The 26,595-nt window shown below is 44.4% G+C and overlaps 1 protein-coding gene across 5 annotated transcripts in view; it reads right to left on the reverse strand.

The window, feature by feature from the left end:
* Positions 1–26,595, reverse strand: part of TGFBR3 (transforming growth factor beta receptor 3) — a 260,627-nt gene that overhangs the window by 64,904 nt on the left and 169,128 nt on the right. For all 5 annotated transcript variants that reach the window (XM_053247377.1, XM_053247378.1, XM_053247380.1 and 2 more), the window contains 2 exons: positions 20,737–20,920; positions 2,155–2,323 (listed from right to left, as the gene is read on the reverse strand). In XM_053247377.1, coding sequence (XP_053103352.1) covers positions 2,155–2,323; positions 20,737–20,920 — 353 coding nt within the window. The remainder of the gene's footprint in view (positions 1–2,154; positions 2,324–20,736; positions 20,921–26,595) is intronic.

The following is a 26,595-nucleotide window of genomic DNA, read 5'->3' on the forward strand; positions in this document are numbered from 1 at the left end:
CCAAATAATCCCAGTGGTAATTGGCGCCCTGGGTGCAGTTCCAAAAGACCTTGAAGAGCACCTCAACACCATAGGGACCACAGAAATCACCATCAGCCAATTACAAAAAGCAACTTTACTGGGAACAGCCTATATTCTGCGACGATATCTATAACCATTGACAATAAAATTCTGGCATCCCAGGTCCTTGGGAAGGACTCGATGTCTGGATAAAACAAACCAGTCAATAACACCTGTCTGACTGTGTAAACAAGAAATAATAATAATAATATTAGGGTGGTAGCCTCCACCCATTAGGCACTACCACCTCACCACACTCTTCCACCCCAGATCCCACTTTATGCCCCAAATCTGCCTCAAAGACACTAAACCTTCAACAATTCACCAAAAAATCAGCCCTTTGTCCAATTCCTCTGTAATTTGGGTGGTAGCCTCCACCCATTAGGCACTTAACTTAAACTGAATAGTACCTCACTGCCTTGCGGGTGGGAGTGGGGTGTAGTTGGCACATGGCAGTTGACAACTGGCACTGTCTAAAAGACAGTCAAAATGAATAGAAGAAATGAAGATGTGTAATGAATCCTCATAAGGATTCATTGAGTGAACTTTATATGAGCCCCTGGTGGCGCAGTGGTAAAACTGCCGCCCTGTAACCAGAAGGTTACAAGTTCGATCCTGACCAGGGGCTCAAGGTTGACTCAGCCTTCCATCCTTCCGAGGTCGGTAAAATGAGTACCCAGAATGTTGGGGGCAATATGCTAAATCATTGTAAACCGCTTAGAGAGCTCTGGCTATAAAGCGGTATATAAATGTAAGTGCTATTGCTATTACTATATTGCTTTTATACACCAAAGAATCCGAACACTTAAAAAATAGTGAGCACACATTTTGCTCCATAACTCCACTTCTATAAGGGCTAGAGCTTAGCTTTTTTTAAAAAATGAAAGCTGGGAATCTGGGGAAATTAATAGGACAGATCCCAAACCCAAATTGATTCGATACGGATCGGCTGCGATTCGGATCCGAATCGAATTTGGGGTGATTCGGATGGGTCAGATTCGGATCCAAATCGAATCAGGGCTGTTTCGATTCGGTTACAAACCGAAACACAGAAAATCCGAATTGCACACCCCTACTTTAAACGCATCACGGGGTCGGGGAAGCATTAGGGATCAGACAGGTCATGCATGGGCCCGAGGTCCTGTATCCATCCAGCCAATCCCTGAAGAGGCTGGGCTTGAGGGCCCAGCCAACCAATCCCTGAAGTCCTAGGAAGAGCAGGCACTACTGCCTACCACGAACTGGTGAGTCTCTCCATTGGGTCCTGACAAACATACTGAGTGTGGTGAGCAACAACAGCAGCAGCAGACATTCCTCCTTCAGCATTGGTGCCATTTTAGAATGCCAGTGCTGAAGGAGAAGGGCCTGCCCATTGCCTGAATAGCTCTCCTGGGCACCACTAGGGAGAAAGCCAGTGCATGGCCATGCACATGTCATGGGGTAGAACCCTAGATTGGGCCCCTGTCAGGGGCCCAGTGTAAGGATCTGCCCCAGGACCACCTGCAATCTGATGCATGCCCTGCATGTAACTATTCAATAAGACTATTCCTAGTTTTTAGGATAATGGAAGCCTAAGGAAGGTTATATTCAATCTCTTTAAGTTATACTCTAAGCCAAATTTGGAATATTTTACCACTGACTGACTTTACTCCTGAAATTCTACTGGGGCTGAGATGGGGAGTGGGCCTTAGCCTTTTCTACCCCTCCCCTCACCACTTATTGTCAGCAGAAAATAATGACTGCTCCAAGGTCCAAACCTGATATTAATTAGAATTTGGGTGGGAGGGGGCAAAGTAACATTTGAACAGGCTCTATAAAGCCACTGATCAGCTAAGATGGCTCCTTAAAATGTGTCTCTTACCTTTGTTTCACTTAGGAGTCTTTTTTGGATGTAGAATTTGAAGACAAAACACTAAATCCTAATAATCCTCATATGTTAAGCATTGTATTTCCTTTTAAAAAAAATGCTCAGATATTGAAATCCTTATTTCATATAAGATACATAGTCTAAATGTGTCTCTATCAACAACATTGAAGACTTTTATTCCCCCCTCCTACATTGACAGATTTATTTAAAATGATTCAACACATTACCTGTAAGGGTTAGAGTCTGGGGTGATTAGTTCAATTATATGAACTTCTCTTTCTTGACCCATGCTGGAGATAATGCATCCTTCTGCTTCCTTTGGTTGTAAGTATCTTGCAAGGTAATTCAGCGAAATAAAGTTCTTTTCTATATTGCATGTTGCAGGAAAGAACTGATCTAAAAAGAGAGATAAAACTACTTAACACATACAATTTGTCCTAACAAAACACTCTTAGATTACCAAATACAGTTACTAAAGCAGAGTTTAGCACAGTGATGAGCCAACTGGGGCTTGATAAAATTGGTGATAACTCAAACAAACCAAAGATAGATCTCCAGGAAAAGATACTATCAAACTACTATTCATTGGTAAACTCTAAGAGCATTTCTACTTGCAAATGCCAATATTTTAATTGATAGAAAGTAGTCAGAAAACAAATGTAGACTGGGTAAACATGATCTGCAGCGCTGAATGCACATCCAACTCGTATTGCTAGTTATAGGAAAGTCAAAGGACCTTTTCCTTCTCTTAGGTCAAAGAAAAACTTGCTATACAGGTATGTGCAGGCCAGTTCTCCTGGATCACAACTTAAAGCTTCCAATCCACCTAGTACTATTAATACATAGCCTTGGCCTTTATTACATCATCATCCCTGGTTGGGCTCAGATGGTATCTCTTCAGAAGCAAGTTAAGGATTTATTAACCTTATATGCATTAAACCCTTCTCCTGAGTCATATAGAACCTTACTTATGGTTAAATATGAACTTAATAAGTTATACTTGTTAGAAACTGAATTTTTGTTGAACTGGACAAAAGGAGAAAAAGGGAGAACATCTAGTAAACTTTTGGCTTATAGACTGAAGGTGATTAAACAGTGTAACATTATAACTTTTATCTGTGATGCTCAAGGAAATCCCTTGGTTTCAAGGTAACCCTTGCTAACTTGGCAAAGAGGCACCTTTTAACGTGGTGATTCTCTTTATTTAGCAGGAGGAGAGTAACTGGTCTATTCACCCCCAGCACAGTACCTCCAGTGACTGTTGCTGGTGCCTATCTTATGTTTCTTTTAGATTGTGAGCCCTTTGGGGATAGGGATCCATCTTATTTATTTATTATTTCTCTGTGTAAACCGCCCTGAGCCATTTTTGGAAGGGCGGTATAGAAATCGAATAAATAAAATAAAATAAAATAAAAATAATAAATGTCTATACAGATCCTAAATTTATAGATCAGCAGTTTTAGTTTTATTCCAGGTTAAAGTACGAGGTGCTTCACACAAGCAGTGTGAAGTGCCAAAAGGAGATCTGCGGGGAGAGCACATTTGCCCTCCACTCCCCGCATACTAGTACTCACCATTCCATGGGCGGGTGGATCACCTGCCCAGACGAGCAGTGGCTTGGCTCCGGCTCTCCCGCAGCTCACCCAGCAGCTTCGGGGGGTCGGGCGCAAGGAAGCACTGCTGTGTGGCGCTCCACCTCTCAGAGCCCAAATAATACACTGCCTGAGTGCATGGTATATTACTGGGACACCCCCACCTCCCCCAAGAGTGCCTGCCATGGCTGCAAGTAGCTGCGGCAGACATGCAATCGCGTATCCCTGTTTTTGGGCATGCTCATGCCCAAAACACTGGCTAAGTGGAGAGCTACTTTAGAGGGCTCGCCACCCTGCCACTACTGCGAGCTGCGCGGCTCCTGGCAGTTCTCACATGCAGCGAAAACCAAGCTAGGTCTTCCCTAGCCCGGTTTTCGATGCACGTGAGAATAGATACTAAGAGTAATAAGTTTATTGCTACGACCACAGGTCACAACATAACATAAAAGAAGAAATGCAATGTACCAAAAAGTCACATCAGTTAAGATGAGCTAAAACCAATGCTACATTTTAGACAAGAAGTTTCTCTCTGAGTGTAAAAGAAAGCACAGCAAAAGTAGTAACTTGACAGCTGATATGTGGAATCGTATCTGCAAGAAGATAAGTCAAACGTTCTACAGCCAACCCCTTAAGTTTATCTATCTTCACTGTTCCTCCCCTGATCTCATCATTAACAGGGCAATAGAGGACATAGTAGATTATGTCTTCCACTTGACCAGCAACGCAAAGACAAAGGTGCTGTTCCACTGGGAGTTAGCAAAATCTCCCTTCAAGATATGCTGAAGGCATAGACTGAAAACGAAAAGATGTAAAAGCCTTCCTCAGTGGAACACTGATAATATTAACCAGACACTGAGAGAGACTTCTATGGTTCTTATAATGGCAGTGCCAGAATGAGAACTTTGATGACTATACCATAATGGTGTCTCTACTGGCAGTAACTGGCCCTATCCACCCCCAGCACAGTACCTCCAGTGACTGTTGCTGATGTCGGTATTATGTTTATTTTTAGACTGTGAGCCCTTTGGGGGCAGGAATCCATCATTTATTTGTTGTTTCTCTGTGTAAACTGCCCTGAGCCATTTTTGGAAGGGCGGTATAGAAATAAAATTAAATAAATAAATAAATAAATAAATAAATAAATAAATATCCATTTGAGGAGTCGATCCCTAAAATTTTCTCTGCTCCAGGAACTAAATTGCGCCCCTCGAGGCAGGGAGTACAACTGTAGGATGTGAGACAATGTTTAGTCCATTATTCCCACCCAAATAGTGTAAATAACAAGATTTAACTAGGTGGTGTTCTTGGAGACTTTCTAATTACTTAAAGTACTTTAACAATGCTAGATGGCCTATACTGGAGATGAAGGGTAACCCTACCTCCATTCTTAAATAGGCAGCAGGGGTGCCCTGGTGAAGGCCCAAAATCTTCCTTAGGAAATTCTTCTGGACTACTTCCAACTGAGCAATAGTTATCACACCCCACCCCCATATCTCAACCCCATACAACATCTGAGCCATCACCTTGCCCTGAAATATTTTAAGTGCAGGGGCTATTAACTGCCCCCACTTTATGTCGGGCCTTTGCTAAAACAGTGTTTAGGTGTGTCTTCCATGCAAGGGACTTATGCAAGGAGATGCCAGATATTTGAAGGAGGAGCATTGCTCTATTTGTTGGTTGTTAATTGACCACCTATGTTTGGTGTTGCTACTACCAAAGACTACTGCTCTTGTTTTGTCATGATTTATCCTCAGTTTTTCTCTTTCACAATAATCAACAACTATTCCAGGTTGTATAGTAGCAATCTATCTAATATTGATGTAGACATAGTTTCCTTCATATGCTGCATCTTCCACAATTAACACAAGATCAGATCAGCCTTTTAGCGGCATCTCTTTATCTACAGGAAATAATGACTATAATAATAATTAAATCTATGAAATTGGGAAGGGTGCCAGGGCCTGATGGATTTTCTGTGGAATTTTACAAGGAATGTATTCATTTCCTGGCTCCAATTTTATTTGAAGATTATAATTATGTTTTTGTTAGTATTTCCCCTCTTTATTTCAAAGAATAATGGGATAATCGGAGCTGTAGTCCAAAAACAGATGAAGGGCTAAAGTTGTGCAGTCCTGCCTAAAGGCATGGTACTTAACAAGAGCCAGTCATGGTTTAGTGTTAAGTCTGCACAAAGCCTAACTTATGGATCGCTTTCCGGGATACATGTACACTGTTCAGTGTCAAGGTAACCCAAATTCTGCACACATTAAGCCAATAAGTAAATTTGTATATATTACATTATTTATACTTCAATTTCCCCTATTTGCGCATTTTCTACTTCTGTAGAGGCAAGATAGAACACATTATTTTGGACACTGAATCCCAATTCTCTAGTCACCAAAGATCTCAAAGTCCGTTGGCTCAAATTCTGTTGCCTTCCAAGATATCATATAATGCCAGCCTGGAGGAAATGGATGAGAGATAACAGGCTGAAGTTGAATCCAAACAAGACAGAGGTACTGTCTGTAGGGGGTCGAAATCCAAGACATGGTTTAGATCTGCCTGTTCTGGATGGGGTTACACTCCCCCTAAAAGATCAGGTTTGTTATCTGGAAGTGCTCCTGGATCCCAAACTCTCCCTGGTTTCTCAGGTTGAGACAGTCACCAGGAGTGCTTTTATCAGCTTCAGCTGATACACCAGATACGTCCATTTCTGGAGACAAATGACCTTTAAACAGTAGTACATATGCTGGTAACCTCTAGGCATGACTACTGTAATGCACTGTACGTGGGGCTGCCTTTGTACGTAGTTAGGAAACTACAATTGGTATAGAATGCAGCAACCGGATTGGTCTCTGGTTTTACCCAAAGGGACCATAAAACAACGACTTTGAAAGAACTGCACTGGCTGGCAATGTTTCCAAATGAAATACAAAGTGCTGGTTATTACCTATAAAGCCCTTAATGGATTGGGTCCAGGGTACTTAAGAGAGCGCCTTCTGTGTCATGAACCTGTCGCCTAGTAAGATCATCTGGAGAGGTCTAGTTATGGTTGCTGTCAACCCGTTTGGTGGCAACTTGGGACTGGGCCTTCTCTATGCCTGCCCCAGGGTTTTGGAATAAGCTCCCTGCTGAAATAAGAGCATCTCCTTCTCTGTTTGTTTTTAGGAGGACCCTGGAGATGTACCTGTTTCCCCAAGCTTTTAACTGAAATTTAAATTGTAATGTGTTTTTATCTATTGTGATTTTATCTGTTTTATGAATTTTAAATGTTTTATATTTTATATTCTGTTTTAATTTGTACACCACCTAGAAATTTCTATATCAGGCGGTATAGAAATTCAATATAATAAATAAATAATAAATATGATCATAACCATAAGGACAGAAAACCTGGTTTAAGAGGGAATCATAGTCTGTGGAAGTTCACATGAAACACAACACCATGGTTAACATCAGGAAGGAAAGAAGCAGTGACAGGAAGCATAAAACACACATTCAGTTCAAACTGCTGAATGAGCCAAACCGGTTTGGTCCAAATTCAGACTGAACTGCAAACATTGGTTCGTGCACATCCCTAAACCACACATTCAAAAGACTACCTCCCAGTTTGCAAATCATAATTTGCAGGAAACCAATGGAATGTCAGCAACAGGCCTAAAATTACACACTCAAAAATAGTTTAATAAGGTAAGAAACAAACTTTGAACTCCTGAACTTTAATAATATATCATGCTTTCAAAATATACCATATAATAAATAACTTCCCAGTTGGCAGCAGCAAAACATTGCGTATAGTGTGGCAGATTTACTGATAAGACTCATTTTAATAGCTTCATAGACATTTGTCTTGTAATTAAGAATACAGCTTTCTTCCGCTTGATTTGTATTTCAATCACAAAATCATGGGGACACTTGCTATGCCCACAATCTATAGGCATACCAGAATCAGGTTCCAGGTTCCTTAGAGCTCCATAGTAAGTGGTATTTGAATGCTCACTTTGCTTTCTTCTCTAGAGGATCATCCTATGTAAACTATGAAAGGCGAAATCTATTCATGCAGCCTGACAGAGCACTCCCCAAACATCTGTTAAGTACTCTGCCAGATGGGATCTCAAAACATCAGATATTCTGCCAACTCCACCCCCACAGATGATGGAAAGTGATATTGAAGTTGTCCATGCGGAGCTCAAAGTAATGTATGCATATATACGCTCAATACAAATTTAATTCTCAGTACCAGCACTGCAATACTTTTAAACCAGTAAATGACTTGCCAACCAGCTTTTCAATATCATCATCATATGTTTTAAGGCAAGTTGCTATAAGAAGTTTCCTGTGTTTTCATTAGGTGTTTCTGGATCATCTCCTGTTCCCATCAACAACACAACTTAGTAGGGGTCCCTTTGCAATACTTCAGTTTCTTTCAAGTTTAACTTTTAACAGCAAGTATTGCTGCTTCTTGCTTATTCACACTGGCTGAATTTTAGTACAGCGCTAGGAGGATAAAGCAGGAGTTATGCCTGGGTAGAGGGGCTGCTTCAGGGCTTAGCTTCTGTGTTACTGCGCAGCAGGTCATGCATGCAGGGTGAGGCAGGATGAATTTTATTGCTCTCGCCTCCTGCCAAAAAGTTTTTTTAAAAAATTTGGCTTTGGGGAATATGTCCCTGAAGGTGCTGCAGCCTTTGGGGACATATTCCTGAGGCAGTGAAAAGGGCCTTTGCAGGGAGGTGAGAGAATTAAAAATTCCTTCCTATTCCCTGTGTGCTAGGCATGCAGCCTCTCTCACACCAAGTTTACTGATTCCTTGCAAGGATGGAGCTCTTACACTCTGCCATCATAAGACTGTGCATCATGTCAGCCAATTGCATCCCACTCCTCCAAATCTCAAACATTTTATCAGACTATTTTAGGTTGTATCTTCCTAATTTAAACTAGGGAGCTCTGAAATCTAATAGCAATATCACATGTAAAATGGCACTGCATGATGGGGATGGTAATTTTGTGGTAAAACCACAAATCTTGTGAAATTCCAGGGGGGAAAGGGAGAATAAAGGAGTTTGCAGTAATTATTAAAGCTAAACAGATGTTATTAAAAACAAAACACAACAGTGGCCCTCTAGTTCTACAAACAACATCATGAAACAGTACAGATTTGCAGAGCAGAGGGCAGCAGTGTTGCTGCCCTCATATGTCAAGATATATGAATTAGGAATGTGCAGAACATTTCAAGCTCGAAACTTTCTGACTCAAAACAGGCCATTTCAAGTGTTTCGAGCTTGAAGCAGAACACCCTTTAAATGAAAGGCCTGTTTTGAGCTCAGAACAGAATTATTCCATTTCAAGTCGGAACATTTTGAGTGTTCCGAGCACATTTTGAAGGCCAGTTTCCCCCTTGCTGATTGGCTTTGGCACCGGCTTCTGATTGGCTTGCGATCTCCTTGCTTTTTTGGCTGGCTTGTTATCATACAAATCAACTTGATTTGTATGAAAAGCCAAGTAAGAAGCAAGGAGATTGCAAGCCAATCAGAAGCTAGTGCCAGAATCAGTCAGCAAGGAGAAAAGAGGCCTCCAAAATGGCACTTGAAACACGTGAAATGTTCCTAGCTCATTCCATCGGAACCGGTTCGACCGATTATTCTGACAGAATGTTTGCATTCTGTTTGTGGAATGGAACACAAACCCTGTTTCATGCACATCCCTAATATGAATGTATTTTCAAAACTGATAAAATTTATTTGCAGCTAAATCTATAAAAGGGGTATAGATTTATACCCCTTGTATAGATTTTATACCTTCCAGCTTTTGATGAACTACAATTCCCATCACCGCCAGCTGAGCCAAATTTACCTACCCCTGATCTATACTATCTATTTTATTTCAAGTGTAGACTGCAGCTTTTTCAACAGAAGCAAGTTCAATTGGGGCCAGGGCAATGATGAATCTAGTTCAGCACTGAACATCAACAACCACTGGCATCTCAGACACAGGATGAGCCCCTTTTACCAGGTGTTCATTAACAACTTCCAGGACTAGCCATGTCTGGCAGCACTCCACTGACATTAGGGATCCACTGGGGTTCCTGCACAACTTGAAGGCTGCCCTGATGGTCTAATGATGAGTTTGCTGTGGAATATCTTAGCAGCACAGAGCTTCTTCCATTCAAAGGAGTTCATCCCACAGCACAGTAATGATTAAAGGCCTATCTGTTGTCGATGGGGCCAAATGCATGGGTCCTTATCACACATAAGGACACACAATTACCACACAGCTGTGACGGGAGGCAATGAGAAAGAGGGAAGGACCTGTGCAATTGGCCCTGTCCAAGTGGTGGTGGGCCTTTAAACATCAGAGCCGGAGTTAGGATGAACTCGTGGAAAATCATTCTTTGGAAAACAAGTTGATGTGGAAAACATTCTCTGAAAACCAGTGCTGAAGATCAATCATAATAAAAGTATTCATAAACTTACTGGACACCTAATTGGGGTGTTTTTTTTAACTTAAACAAGGGACCATAAGTATTTGTGTAAAATATCTTACCCTCCTTTTAAAAACAATTGTTTTAGTTAATCCTAGTAGTCTTCACCTCCCCCTCTTCACTGCATTGAAGTTCATATAAGACTATGCATAGAACTATAAACAGCAGGATGTCAGACAGAATATAGAGCAGCTCTGGAGCAACAATTACCATGGAAAGCACTGGAGCTGCATTATTTCTTTCTTTATGACAGTTCTACTCTGCCTCTCTCTCTTTTGGCTTGAAACACTCAAGGCAGCTACTGACAGATACCTCTACTTGCTATGCATGCTGGCAGCATGCCTAACAAAAAAACAAGAATTGCACCCTAGGTGCTACTATTTTCTTTGGGCAGCACCCTTGCCTTAAAAAGGAACATGAGTCTTACCATGAGGGGTTCTTTTTCCCAGTGTCTGGAGCTCCTCACTGATGAGTTGTATAGAGCGCATGCTTGAGACAGGACTGAAACTTTGCAAGGCCAGCTACCTGCCTCTGGAGGGTGCCCTATCCCAGTTCTGGGACTGAAGCGAGAAGCAGCACTATGGAAAGAATGAATTGCCTAGACGCCAGTAGGAACAAACAACCACCTACTAAACATAAATAATAGTTAGAGACACACATCTTTAACACACACAACTATGGAGAAAACTATTGCTAGGAACCCTAGGAGCTGACTCTACCCAAACCTAGCAACCATCTCTCCTCCAATGCTCAACAGAGATGAATACAAAAAACAGTACTTCTGGGAGGGCATGAGGAGCTCCAGACACAGAGAAAAAGAACCCTTCACGGTAAGACCAATGTTCCTTTCCCCCCTGTGCTGGAGCTCCTCATTGACGGGACATGCCCAAGCGGAATGGTATAATGGGGAGGAAGGATGTATTTACAGTACCTGCTGAAGCACTCGATGGCCAAAGGCTGCTTGTTCAGCAGAGAAGGAAGATATTTTATAATGGTGAATGAATGGTGCGATGGAAGCCCACATAGAAGTCCATAAAGAAGGTGTAAGCCAAAAAGTAGCTGATACCGCAGCACTGCGGGAATTGAGCTAACACCCCTCTTGGTAAGGGTAGATTAAGAATATGGTAGACCAAGATGAAGCAGGATCTGATCCATCAGAACAGAAAAACCTTGGAGCCCTTGTGACCCAGTGAAGCAGGTTGAAAGGAAACAAAAAGTGAATCAGTCTTGCGAATACATTTTGTGCACAAGATACAGAGACACAGGACCCGGTGGACATTAAGCTTATGCCAAAACTTGTCTTTGTAATGAATGGGAGGAGGACAGAAGAACGCAAAACGAAGTCCTGGGAATGATGAAATACCATATTGACCTTTGGGATGAAGGTGGGGTCCCACTGAAAAATACACAGCTCCTTGCACACGGAGAGAGCCCCCTACTCGGAGACTCTTCGGGCTGACATGATGGCTACTAAAAATAGGATCTTGTAGGTAAGCCGTTTCAAGCTAATAGAAGTCAGAGGTTCAAATGTGGGCTGGGTCAACTCATTAAGCACTTTGTTCAAACTCCATGATGAAAATCATTGAACAGGTGGAGGCGCCAAGTTGGAAGCTCCTCTCAGAAAATGTGAGATGTGTAGTTGAAGTGACAAAGAGGCCAGATAAAAAATATTCAGGATGGAAGCCAAAGAAAAAGCATTTCTATGCACAGTGTTGAGACGTAGACATAGGTCCATTCCTGACTGGAGAAAGGCCAATACTTCCCGTACTCTTGCAGCCAATGAGTCCATATGCTTGCGGGCCGACCACCTAGAGAAAGTGGCCCAAGTGGATTGGTCGATTTGCTGAGTTAAAGGGCGTCGTGAAGCCAGGATAGTGTTCTGAACTATTTTTGAATACCCCTTGGCAATTAGTCTGAGTGCTCAACATCCACATGCAGAGCTGGAGCCACTCTGGCTCTGGATGCAGCAGGGGACCTTGGGACAAGAGATCTCTGTGGAGGGGAAGACAGCATGGAGGATGGATAGAGAAATGAACTAACTCTTAAAACCATGGCCTTCATGGCCAATCCAGAGCAACCAGTATCAGCTGTGCCCTTTCTGCCACCATCTTCTGGATGACCTTGGCGATGATGCCTGTGGGCGGAAAGGTATAGAGAAGGCAGTTGGGCCAGGGAGCCGTGAGAGCGTAGGTAACTTCTGCCAGGTGTGACTGGAATCTTGAAAAGAACTGAGGGCGCTGGTGATTGAGATGAGACACGAAAAGATCTACCTCTGGAATGCCCAGGCACTGGACAATTTGTAGAAAGATCTGTGGATGGAGAGACCATTCCGCCGAATTCACTACTTGATGGCTGAGACAATCCACTTGTGTGTGTTTTACCCCGCTGAGGTGTTCTGCGGTGATGGATGTAAGATATTTCTCTGCCAAAAAGAGCAGATCATCTGTCTCCACCATCAATAACCTCAACCACGTATCACCCTGGCGATTGATGTGAGCGTTGGTCATTATGTTGTCTGTGCGTAGCAAGACATGACGGCCCCACAGAAGTAGATGGAATTCCCTGAGGGACAATTTGGCCATCTGATGTTCTAGCAAGTTGATACTCCTCATCTCTTCCTCCTTGGACCATACACCTTGTGCTACCTAATTTTGGCAGTGCGCTCCTCACCCTGTGAGACTGGCGTCCGTAGTGACAACGATTCTCTGTGCATCAGTCAGAAGAAGGCCCTTGTTGATTGCTGGAGATAGCCACCACAGAAAAGAGTCCCTGACCTTTTGAAGCAAGCGAATCTGCTGGTGTTTACTTGCCATGATGCCATCCTGGTAAGGAAGGAGAAGTTACTGCAACAGATGAGAATACCACATTGCTCATGGTGTGCATTCCATGCAGGCCACCACTGAGCCCAGGATCTGAGCCAAAAGCATAAGGTCTGCCAAAGCGGACTGCAAGAGCGAACATAAGAGGGCGGCGATCTTGATCTTGAATTCTTCAGGCAGCAAAATCAGACCCCGTGCCATATTGAAGACTGCCCCTAAGTGTTGGAGAATCTGTAATGGGTACAGATGGCTCTTGTCCAAATTGACCACAAACCCGTGATTCTCTAGACATTGTATGGTATTACCCACTGCTTAGGCCCAGAAAGCCATTCAACCATTCTCATGTGTTTCTCTGGTTTGATTTTGGGGATGTCCAAAAGAAGTCGGGTGGAGTAGAGGTGAGATCTAAGGTGAAGCCACTGGTAACTGTGTCCAACATCCAGTGACCCTGGGTGGTGGACATCCAAGTGGGAGCAAATTCTAGAAACCGTGTCATTGTTTCTTGAGGAACTGGGACCTGATGCTGAAAGGTCTAGACCCCTGTGCTCTTGAGAGCCCTCTATAGCAGGGATTCTCAACGTTGGGTGCCCAGATGTTATTGGACTTCAACTCCCAGAATCCTTGACCAAGGCCACTGGTGCGGAGGATTATGGGAGTTGAAGTCCAATAACATCTGGGGACCCAACGTTGAGAATCCCGGCTATATAGCGCTGTCTCCACTGCGATTGGGCAGACCCTGTGAAATAGTTGTTACAGAAATCTCTACCTCGAGAGGAGTTATTTCCCTGGAATTGTCTGTAGAAGTGAAAGGAAGGAGAGTAGGGACAAAAAGGCCGTCAAAAATCCTTGCTAGTGGAAACTCTTTATCTTTAGTTTCTACTAATAACGTATCCAGGGCTGGGCCAAACAAATTAGCTCCTGTAAAGGGGGAAGAAATAAGGACCAATTTGGATTTGTTGTCCACCTGCCACAACTTAAGCCAAAGGGACCGCTTGTACAGAAACTCCCTATGCCATAGCCCTTGATGCCTGATGAATTCAATCAAGGCTTGAATCCGCCATTAATGCCACTGCCTTGGCTATCCTATTGATGCCCTGGCGGAGTTTAACATTCTCTGGGTGTTTAACATTCTGGCGGAGTTTAACATTCTCTAGAGTGATGAGATCTTCATCCCAAAGGATAGAAGCACGAGAAAAATAGAAATGGTAGTGGCGGCTTCTATAACCATAGCAGAGGTTCTGTGAGCTTTCCTAAGTAGTACGTCACATTTTCTGTCCTCTGGAGACTTCAATTTTTTCTGCCCCTGTGTTTAGAAGAGACCCTGACATCATCTGCGCCACAGGTGGATCAATGCAGGGAATAGTGAGTAGCGAAGTAACCTCTTGATTGAGCGCATAATGTTTCCTAGGGTAGCTACCCATTGGTCTGGAGGAAGCAGGCTTCTGCCACTCTGCCAACATTACCTTACGGAAAAATGAGGGAAATGCAACAGACTCAGAGGACGAGAATGACAAAGGAAAAACATTATGATCAAAGTCTGGAGTTATTTGTGCAAACTCTGTAGGGGTCACATCATTAAAAGCCCTTTTAGCCTTAGAAAGCAACACCTCAAAGTCAGCAGAACTATATAAATGAGCTGAAATGGGTGTCTGTTGCGCTATGTCTTCCCCAGACAGTTCTCCCTCCTCCTTATCCAAGTCTATGGGCTGCAAAGGACCAGGTGACTTGGGAATTGAATCAGAATCAGATACATGCCTGTGTGGAATTCCAGGGCTTCTGGGGAAATGGGGAACCAAAGGAGGTGCTGGTAACACAGCGGCAGGTGGAGGTACAACAGGAACAGTTGGCAAAGACACTACAGGTGGTAAGAAAAGAGGTAACACAAGAGAAGGCAACTGCCAAAGGGGGCATTTAGGAGGTGAGGACTCTGAAGAAGATGAGCGATAAGATGAGCGTCTGTGCCGTTTGCACCCCAATTTATGTGGGATAAATCTGTCCTGTTCTGACAGTGGAATGGCCTGCCTTCTAGGGCTGGAATCAGGCGATAATGATGACAATGGAGCCCTGGGGCATCACGGCCTCTCAGAGGGCGACAGGCCCTGCAGGCTGAATTGGAAGTGTGGCAGGCATCAAGGGGTGTGAGGTACTGAAGGGGCAAACACTCCCTCACAAAGGAGGGAGTCTCGCACCCACCCAGCCACATCAGGGGGAATAGAGACAGCTGGCCCCAGAGGGCAGGGCACCTCATTACTTATGGGCACCGGGGTCAGCGCAATCTCCAGAGGGCTACACAGGAATCTCCACTGGCTTAGAAGGCATCGGAGCCTTATATGCTGGCGCGATCTGAAATTCTGGAATCAGCGCTTTGTTTAACTATGCCATAAGTATCCAATTGTTCAGGAAGAGGGGGGTGCTCTACAGACCAGCCAACCCTCCTCTGCACCCTCCGCCACTATCGTGAGTGGCACGGACACCATGGAACTGCCCACTGGGCGCTGGTCAGCAAGGTTTTTCACCTGCCTTTCAGGAGAAGCTCCTTTGTACCACAGCTTTGTTTTAGGGCACACATCCTTAATCAAAAGGCGCTCACTGAGGCGCACCGATATTTGAGAATGCTTCTCTCTCTTTTTTGGAGCCTCAGGTTGCACTTTTAAATGCTTAGATTTCTTTTTGGAAAGAAACCTTTTCTGGAGCGGCCTCCATGGAGCCAGTAGCAAAAAGTGCGGGAACGGAACACAACTGAGAAGGCAACTGCGCCTGAAAGGCGGAGCATGCCAGCAGAGCCGACATTAAAAGAAGCATGAGGGCCCTCGGAAAAGGAACCTCTAGGCAGCTCCTTCGTATGCACCTGCTCCATGGGGAGAAGGGTCCACTTTGTAACGATCCAATAGAATAAAAATAAAAGCAACAGATGGCCAAATATAGCTAACTGAAACAACAATTTTGGAATTTGGACAAAGCAAAACAAAAAACCTAAGGCAGCTCCCTTCCCACCCTTGCACAATCTAAAGCGGGGAGGGGCAGAGAAATATAATAGCAAAAAACAGTAAACTGCAAATAAAAGCTAGCCTGAAAATAGGAGAAAACTATCCGAATGCAGAAGAGCTGTTCCCGTGATGTTCCAGCTCGAGCAGACAGAACTGGAACTGGGATAGGGTGCCCTCCGGCAGCAGGAAGCTAGCCTGGCAAAAACCCAGTCCTGTCTCGAGCATGCTCCCTGTACAACCCATCAATGAGGAGCTCCAGCACATGGGGGGAAATGGGGACAACAATATTTTTGCTGTTTTCTATACGAATGAGGTGTTACCATCAAGTTCCTGGCCAACATGGCCCAAAGCTGGAGTATGCTCCAGTGCTTCTGGCTTAACATACGAGGACACTTTTTATGAATATCAGAACCATTCATCAGCTATCAGCTTTCCTCAATGAATTATGATTGCTAACAATTATAAATCAGTGGTAAAGTTTTTTCCTAGCTGGAATTTTTTTTTAAAGGTTTAACTCTAGGATAATGGAGAACCAAAGGAACTGCAGCCTAGGAGCTAGGAAATGCTGAAAGGAGAAAGAGTTTCAGAACTGAGATTGGAACCATTTGTTAACCAAGATAATTTTGAACTAATAGGAAGAGGGAAGCAATAAGAAGCCAAAAAAGTTGCAGAGCAAATGTGAGAGTAGTCAACCAAAGGACCAGTTAACTTGAATGGAAAAAGGAATGCAGATGGTAAAGCAATAGAATAATACTAGCTGGGCCAGGTGCAGAGCATCTGCGCCTCCGGCCAGCCCACCCACCCACCGCCACCTTCTTCTCCCCCTCTGTGGCTTTCCAGCCGGCCTGCTTCTTCTCCCCCCCCGCCCACTTCTCCGCGCCCCCCAACTGCTTTCTGGTGGGTGGGCCGATTGGCCGGCCCGCTTCTTCTCCCCACACCCGGCCGACTGGCCTCCTGCTTTCCGGCCAGCCAGCCCGCTTCTTCTCTCCTGCTGCTGCTTTCTGGCCGGCCAGCCACCATTTTCTTTGCTGGCCAGTTGCTACTACCATTTTGTTTTCCCCCACCTGTACCCGTGGCTATCTGGCAGCTCTCCAAACTCTCGTGAGAGCTGTCATGCATAGGATTAGCCATGGGTATGTCTTAGAGAATTAGATAGCTAAGTAGGTAGATATATAGACAGACTACACCATGGACAATCTGAAGTAGCATTGTCAGAATGCTTGACAGCACCAAGTTTATGGAAATCTAAGACCCACACAACTATTTCCTCCTTGCCAACAACAAACTATTAGTATGAATTCTCAACACAGAATCATTTTTTAAAATGTGATCAGTGACCACAAACTGGAAATCGAAAAGTGAGAAGCTAGGTTGTCTCTCAGAATTGAAATAATAAATCTACAGCCATTGTGACATGAAACAGAAACTGCACAGAGAGATGCTCCACTATCTCAAATATAGCAAAATGCAAGCTGCTTTCTCAGCCTCAGAACAAAACAATCTCTTCCTGCCACAGTTTCCCCATCTCTACAGTGGAAATTGTCATAACCTCCCAACAGGATGGCTTGTGAGAAAAAAGGATGCAGAAAAAATTATATTGACACTAGAAGTGCTCTGTAGAAGATTAACAAGAAGCTGAATTAATACCTCTTGTAGCTAAATAAGCAAAGTTTCAGTGACTAGGATACCAGTGATACATATTTTACTGCATTAGCAAAGAGCCAGTGAGCCATTTCATACAATCAACAACTGACGCTTAGCTTGGCTGGTGAACACAGCCCAAAGCTTACCAAGACACATGACTCCTTTTTCCCCTTCTCCACTTGTGTGTCATAGACATCCTGGTTTCTATGCCATGGCTCCATTGCTCGAGCAAAACCAGGAACCGTGGTTTAACGCTGGTTCACAGAACAGAATGAAAAGCACAGCTTAATTCTGGTTTCACGTCCTGGTTTGTGAACCAAAGTGAAGCCACATTTCCCAGTTTTGCTTGAGGCACAGAGATATGGTTTAAACAAAGTGGGATGTCAATTGCACAGCTCTGTTCTAGAATTGGGGAGGGAGCACACAACCTTGGTTGGCAGACTTCGGATCACAATCTTAATCCAAACTAAGCATAGTTTGTTGATTGTGTGAGCTGGCCTATAGTGTTTTGAGAGCACCTAGAGCACCCATCTCTCAGGGGTATAGCATGGTGCATTGTGGGATACTTGAAGGCTGGGACGACACGTCCCAGCCTTCAGGGATCTGCGCTACTTACAATAGCAGAGATCGTATGAGCACACAGAAAAGCTGAGCCATCATCTGGGGAGAAGGTAGGTTGAACCCTGCCTTCCCTGTCCCTGTATTGGTCATGTGAATGACCTTTAAGCCTAGATTCCAAAGCTCTCACATCCATTCAAAGCAGCTCCCTAGCCAGAAACTAGTTTTCCAGAGGACCACTTATAGGGCAAAGTCTCTCCAAGTCCTTCAAAATGGCTTCCAACAAATTTCATCACCAGAGCAGTTGCTCTCTCCATCCACTCATCCCTCACATCTGGGTTGGCAACTGGCAAACCAGGTGGAAGTCTTAGAGGAAGACCAGATTTGGTTCAGGCACCCCCAACTGCTCCTTCTATCATTGCTCTTTTTAATGTAAAGGTAAAGTGTGCCGTCAAGTTGATTTTGACTCCTGGTGCCCACAGAGCCCTGTGGTTGTCTTTGGTAGAATACAGGAAGTGTTTACCATTGCCTCCTCCTGCACAGTATGAGATGATGCCTTTCAGCATCTTCCTACATTAATGCTGCCTGATATAGTAGCAGCGGGGATTCAAACCGGCAACCTTCTGCTTATTAGTCAAGCATTTCCCCACTGCGCCACTTAAGGTCACCGTTTTATGTAGTACATTATGTAGAGCCAGCGTGGTGTAGTGGTTAGAGTGCTGGACTAGGACCAGGGAGACCTGAGTTCAAATCCCCATTCAGCCATGATACTAGCTGGGTGACTCTGGGCCAGTCACTTCTCTCTCAGCCTAATCTACCGTATTTTTCGGACCATAAGACGCACCTGACCATAAGACGCACCCAGTTTTTAGAGAAGGAAAACAAGAAAAAAATATTCTGAACCAAATAGTACACTAAAATATTTATTACCGTAAAATATACCGTAGCTGCATTCCTCTATTATAGCACCACATTCAACTAACTCTTCATTCTGACTTTCCCTGACTCTCCTTTCTCTTCCTTCCCCAGTAGTCCAGTGCAGACATAATGCTCCCAGTCCCCAGACTGTAGTTTGGAGATCCAGAGCGTGCCTGTTCCTCCCTCGCCCTCCTCCCTTTTCCTCTACAGAGGCACCCTTTCCCTTCCCTGCTGTGCTTCAACCATATTTAGTGCTACATCTTCATTGGTGCATCACCCAAAAAGAAAGTACCATAGGTTGCTTGCTTACTTTCCTTTATTTTGGTCATAGACCAGAATACCAGGTTGCTTGCCTCAGAACTCTTACTACCCTATGCAAATTTTATTAAGCAAAACTCCTACAGTTAACTGACTTGGGCTTCTTTAATTGGATGACAGCCCCTAGCCTTGTGCCAAACATTTGCGTGTAACATTCAGTCTGTTCTTATTGTGAAACTGTTGACAGAAAGCATGTTATCCCTTGAAAAGGGATCAACTTTTGAAATCCTCCCATTGGAAGAGTGAAATAAATTGGGCTTTTTTCTCTTAACTTGCTTTTCTCCTCTCTATACCCTGTAGCTGATTTGGTCATAACAATTTCAGACCCATAAAGAAGACAGGTAGAAGTTTCTTTTTTAACCTGAAAGTGAGTGCGGACTCTCCTAGAAACGGAACTAGCTAAACCCACAGGCTGGCTGTTCGCCCCCGTTAGATGCCAGGCGACCCTCCCGACGGGTCCAAAGGATGAGCGGACAGAACTGTCTGGTCACCGTCTGCGAGCTATGCCCGCCCTGCAGCATCCATCACAGGCCACCTGGGAGCCCCAAAGGAAAGGGAGGGGAGGGTCGTCGTTTATAGGGCCAGGAGGAGGAGGGAGCAGGGGCTGCTGTGAGAACAACGGGAGGGGGCAGAGAGGAGGGCCCTGCTGCAGACCGAGGGTGAAGAGCCCTGGAGCAGGGACACCGAGGCGGGGGTGCCCAAGAAGTCGGGGGCACACTGACGCTGGGCATCTGGGTCGCTGGGAGAGACCCTGGGGCAGAAGCAATGCGCAGCCCTCGCTCGGGATGCGCGGATACACAAAAGGGAGCCAGTAGCGAGGCGAAGCGAGGCAGGGGGAAACCAGGTGCCAAACAACAGACGAACCCACCTCGTCACTGCCACCTGAAAACACACCCGTCCTCCACTCCTGCGCCTCCTCTCTGAGCCGAGCCGGGCCAGCATTGGGGAAGGCCCAAGGGAGGGGAGGGGCCTCCAGCTCCGTAGCGACAGTCTTCGCTCTGTGGCGACGATCGCTTTCCGAGAGCTCTGTCGCTTCTGGGTAAGCGCGCGCAAATCAATCTCAGAGAGCATCGATTGCGCCTCTCGTTCGGCTTCGTCTCCAGACGAAGCTTCGATTTTTCCTGCGGCGGCGGTGGCTATGCTGGACAGCATTCGGACCATAAGACGCACCCGCATTTCCCCCCCACTTTTTTGGGGGGGGAAGTGCGTCTTATGGTCCGAAAAATACGGTACTTCACAGGGTTGTTGTGAGGAGAAACTCAAGTATGTAGTACACCGCTCTGGGCTCCTTGAAGGAAGAGTGGGGATATAAATGTAATAAATAATAATAATAATAATAATAATAATTCTTACCATTCTAATTCTTACCATAACAATTGGAAAAATGATTTCTGTATCCAGTGCTGATAAGTAGATTTTCAAATAAGCGTATGAAAAAGAAACATTAATAAAATCCTATTCTCTATGTACAGTCCTATTGTTTTAAAAGACTTACCTTCACCCACTTTGATGTAAATGTTTCTCGATACTTTGAGTTCAGTGAAAGATGTGACTGCCCCATATTCATTCTGGGCCCACTGTAACAGATGCTTATTTTCCTGAGGGAGAGGCTTTTCCTCTATTTTTGCTGACAAGGAGAAGTTTCCTTTCTCAAACAGCACAATGGAACCTGCTGAAACCTGAGAATAGAAACATCCTTTTAATGTGACATTCACCTGATACATAACAACATTTCTCCAAAAAGCAATCATTTAGACCTGTCACACCAAAATCGGTTCAGCACAGGGGCTCTTGCCATAACATCTGCTAAACAGACAATATTGTAAGCCATTCAGATACTGTTCAATCATTCTAACTGTCATAAGACAGAACATGAGACTGAATTCTCCTCACTTAGCTGATAGAGATAAATGACAAAAGACTCCTGGGTGAGGAAGTGTTATCTTGAAAAAGGAAACTTTCACTGTTAATATCGAGATAGGAAAAAAGGAGACTAGAGAGTTGAAATACATAACCCAAAATGTCAAAGAGTAATCACAGACCTTTTCACACCCCATATGTAAATTAGGTAATGACTGTAGCCAATTGGTCACAGGTGCCATGCCCACCTCCTCTCCTGCTACAGTCACCTCCTGCAGTATAGGGAGTTTCCTCCCCACCATTCCTGCAGAGTCAGGGCAGATTTTTCCTCAACAATCAGGCTGCCCCACAGCTTGTAGAAATAAGCATGGGAGGCTGAGTGAGGTAGAGGGAGCAGAGAGGAAAGACTTCCCATCAGATATTCTTCCTGTCAAGACTATAAAGAAAAGGAAAAGTTTTCAGGTGGCTGACATATGACATTGATGAGAGGTGTGTGTGCACGTGCATGTGTGCACGTGCAAGAGAGAGAGAGTGCTTCTTTTGCCCATTTTGCTGCTGTCTTTTGCAAAACCAGAAGTTCTCCTTCCAGGAGCTGCTGGCTGGAAAGCACTACTTTTTCTTAAAATCTCCTGTGGAATGACACTATAAGATGCCATAGCATTGTTCCAAGGGGGATTCTGGGAAGAAAATTGGGACCACCAAGAGGAGCACCAGTGAGTTTCATCCTCCCTGCTATTCTGTCCTCCATCTCCCAAATCACCGAAACATTCCTCCGCTTTGAATGTGGATGTGAAATTGGGGAAACAGTTCTGGCCCACTCCTAACTGTAACTTGCAATGGGCTGAGAATACAACTGGATCAGAACAGCAAGGGCTCAAAAACTAGTAGTAATTACTGAGCACTGGAACCAAAGCTGACAGGAGCAGCTCTCTGAGTGCCTGGCAATTACCTCCATGGATTACCTATTTCGGCTAATCAGTTTGACTGCTGAGTTTGGCTGCTCATGTTTTTGAGGCCTGTATGAATGACAGTCATGGGCTTGAAAGGAGGTCAAACAAGGGGCACATAAGCTATCTATTTTAAAGGCTATACTGGAAGCCCATTTCCTGTGTTTTCAGCAATGTTTGCAATCAGACCCGGCCCTATCTTGGAGCAAGAAAATATAGGGGAAAAAGATAACTTGTCTTTCATGTTGTCAAATCTCACAGAATGAAGGATTGCCTCATAGGAAACTTATTCTTGTGGGAAAGCACGAGCTGTTATGTTTGAGCAGCATACAAAAGTGACAAGGGGGGATAGAGGGATGCGATTATTTCACAAGGCACATTTTCTGAAGCACTGTGACCACCGACTTGCAGCAGCAGTTGCGAACATCTCCCAGACAACTAAGTCAACACTGGATTGCTCCAAACAACAACATGTTGCGCATGAATCTGGAGATTAAAAAAACTTGGCTGAGTTCATCTGGAAGGACACAGATGTGTTCTCAAACAATAGACACATTTCAGCAAGGCATTGTTTACACAAGGCTGCAGTGCACTTCATGGTTTCCCTATCAGATATTAATGCAGAACACAAGCATTCTGTTGCATTTCCATTTTACACAAGGAGAAAAGTGGCTACCATTTGAATGGTAAGCCACCACAAATTAAAATTCAGAATGTCAAGATTCTTAGCAAACACATGTAAGTTTTGCAAAAGGGACATTCACAGAATTTTAATACATGTTGTTGCACACAGGTATATCTACTTTTGCTTGTCATGTGTGAAGCACTCATCATTATAAGGCAGGCACCAGAGTATATCTGCATGGAATCACCAAATATGGCCAGCCTCACTTGTAGCTTCCTTGGAAAACAGGCTTTTAAATATCTAACATTCTCTTACTATGGAGACACATAGCACGTCTTGTGTTTTGTAAAAAGACAACCCTTGTACCAAGAGTTCGTTTCGGCCAGACTAGTCACAGAAAGCAGCTTAAGAACCCTTATCCCCTTGCCAGAATAATTCAAAAAGTTTAGACTAACATCTGTTTCAACTCTGGATGATCCCTTTCATTTGTTGCTGGTCATGTGACCATCATAAACCATCTCTATTAAAGAAACAAGTTTTATTCAGTGTTATGCATCATACATCATTTTAACTATAAAAGCATACCCTGTCTTCTATAAAACAAAAGTCCAAAATGTCATTGTTTTACATTTCATTAAACCTTCTTCTGGCCGCTCATCACCTGGTAGTCTCAACACATCCTTCTGAAGCCCAGCAATGAACTGCTTGAAGAAGACAAATCTCCACCTAGAGTCACGACTGGAATTGGAGTGGTTGTTTTTTATTCAGTCATAGTAGCTGGATTGTACCCCCTCAGGCAGATAGGAGCATGACGTGGAGAAAGTGGGTATTAACTTTCTGCCCTGCCATGGTCTTGATCAAGATTGGGACACTTATTATTTGCCCAGAAGGTTTTCTGTTTGTTTTGTTTTGTTTTTAAAAGGCTCTCATTACTACCAATGGAAGCTTTTTCTTCCAGAGCAAACAGCAGCTGTGGCAAATGGTGGTTGAGACTGGGACCTTAGGAGGGGCAAAGGGCTGAATTGCTCCTCCCCCACATTTGGTTCTGATACAGATTTGGGTGCTATTTACTGATTTCGTGCCATACAAGAATGGTAACCCCAATCACACTTGCTTAAAGTAACTTTTTGCTCCTTAGAGGAAGATCTGTGGAACTGAAGCTTTATTCAACAAGTCCATTGCCCAGCTGCTACTAGGTATGGAGGGTAGGGACACAGGATGCTGCCTTGGTCTATCTAGCTCAGTATTATCTACAATGACTGGCAGCAGTTCTCCAAGGTTTCAGGCAGGAGTCTCTCCCAGCTGACCTAGAGATGCCAGGAAGTGAACCTGGGACCTTCTGCATGCAAAGCAGATGCTCTGCCACTGAGTCATAAACATCCATTTTATGGGTCGAGTGGGGCAGAATGTGACCACTCCATCCTGCTGCCACAGTTTGGCTGCTCAAAATGGCTGTTATTTGAGTAATTATTTTGATGTAAATTGGTATGATGTGATGATTGCACTCCGAATATTGCATAGGAGGAAAGAACGCCACATCCTTTTAATCTGCATTCATTAATCTAGAACCACCACTTTGTGCTCTCAGTCATAAAAACAATGAGGACCCCTGCTCTATCCAACAGTAAGCACTGAAACAATCTCCTACCACTCTGATTTGAGTGAAAATATGAATCTTTATACTAAACTGGACAACAGTTCCATTCAGCTCAGTATTGCCTATAACTAGCAGTGGCTCTCCAGGGTTTCCTGCAACCCTACCTGGAGATAACAAGGATTGAAGCTGGACCTTCTGCATGCAAAGAGTGTGTGCTCTACCATGAAGATACAGCCCCTACCCACATTACATTTGAACACATGAAGCTCCTATGTACTGAGTCAGACAATTAATTCATCAGGCTCAGTGCTGTCTACACTCTGACAGTGGTTCTCCAGGCTTTCAGGCAGGCTTTCTAGGCTCCAGTGCTATCTGGTGATGCTGCCAGAGATCAAACCAGGGACCTTTTGCATGTAAAGCAGGTGCTCTTGAAGCTGCGGGCCCTCAGCATAGACTGCCATATACAAAGTCAGAACAGTGGTCCATCTGGCTTAGGCTTATCTACACAGACTAGCAGGGACTCTCCAGGGTCTCAGACAGAAAGATGAAGGGGACCAAACCTGGAACCTTCTGCATGCCAGTAAGGCTAGGATGGCCGTGTGACAAGCTGAGATTCATCTGGTACATCTTTCCCCTAGAACTGTCTTTTCATGCTGGGAAGAGCTTCACTACTTGTTTATACATAAAGTGTCACCAAGGTGCATGGCAGACTACAAAGCTTCAAAAGTGAAAAGAACAGGCCTTGACCTCAAGGAACATACTGTGATCTAATATTGGCAGCAAGCAAGACCACACACAGAGAGAGGTTAGAGTTGGAAGGGATGAATGTGGACAGATTTAGTAATGTTACTTAGACTTGGTAGCTGGGCATGAGGATGAATGGGTTAAACCAAAGCTTCATCGGAAAAGTGAAATTTGAATAGGGATCTGATGATGTAGCTTCAGTCAGAGCACATAGCTTCTGTTAGGGAGCAAGAGTGAGAGAGGGAGAGAGGGCTTTCCTCTCTAACTAACCAGGGATTGCAATATTGGTAATACAGCTTTAAGAGTTAGATGGGAATATCAGAAGACAATTGGGGTGAGGGTGGTGAAATTGGAAAAGAGCTTCAAGAGATGCCCCGTGATTGGGAGGGGCAGTAGTTACATTTACAGTACACAAGATTTACATCACTTCCTGTGCACAGTAGCAAGTGTGCACCAGCTTTCATCTCACCATGCACAGAGAACTATCACACCTATATAAATTGATCGGTCTGGCCTGCAATGTCAGTGGGATCCAGTGAATCAGTGCTTCATTACTTAAAAAGAGGCTTTGGGGCCCAATTCTGCCTGGCAGCCATTATATAGGCTTAAGTCCCTAATCATAAGTGTATGGGACATGACTAGAGTTAACCAGTAATGAGAGACAGGCACTTTACAATAGGTATGTGCACAAACAGGTTCTGTACTCCTTTTCAGGAGCGTCAAACCTGTTCAAATGCTGGCGTTCAAGCTGGCAGGGGAGGTGCCTTTAAAAAACAGCTAAGGCACTCCTTACCTGCTCCCCCCATCCCACCACTTTCCCTCCGCCAGTGCTCGTTTTATAAACAGTTGTGTGGGGCTGCAGCGTTCCTTCCTGCAGCCCCGATCAGCATTGGCAGACACATGGCTGTGGTACACTGGGGTGGGTAAGTACAATAAAATAAAAATATATATTTAAAAATATTTGTGAACCCCAGCAAATGGTGGGTGGGCTCAGTCCGATGTCAAGCCGAACTGGTGTGGGGGGACTCGCTCCGACGTTGAGTTGAACTGGGGGGCCCCGTTCGGAATTGAACTTGATCACACATCCCTACCGCCAGCAGCTAAGCCCAGATCCCTGCACCACCAAGGCAGCTCTCATGCGCACAGAATCATGAACTTTATTTTTTGCTGTGCATTAGCCAAATGATGGCCAGAGAGGGTACTGTTGTTCATCCGTCCAGCCAGGCTAGGTGATCTAGGCAAGCAATAGGCGCCTGCCTATTTCCACTGTTTCAAGTGGAATCCCTCAGTTTGACCAATTCATCTCTATGAGTAGCCACAAAGGCCCCCCTTGCCTCCTTTCCCCACAGCAATGCTGGCATGTCAAAACTTGAGCAGAATCTAACCTGACCTCTAGAAAACTGTCTGCAGCTAAACCTGATTACATACTTTCCTCTGACCCTGCCCACACAATTCTGTTTACCTGCTCCAGAAGCTGACCTGTATGCCACTTGCCCCTGAGCTCAGCCCTGCATCATGTAGTCTGAGCATGTGGTTCTCTCATTCCCTGCACTGGATTTAAAGTGCCAGTAGGCCTTTAAG

This window comes from Hemicordylus capensis, chromosome 4 (assembly GCF_027244095.1).
Source record: "Hemicordylus capensis ecotype Gifberg chromosome 4, rHemCap1.1.pri, whole genome shotgun sequence".
Classification (NCBI taxonomy): domain Eukaryota; kingdom Metazoa; phylum Chordata; class Lepidosauria; order Squamata; family Cordylidae; genus Hemicordylus; species Hemicordylus capensis.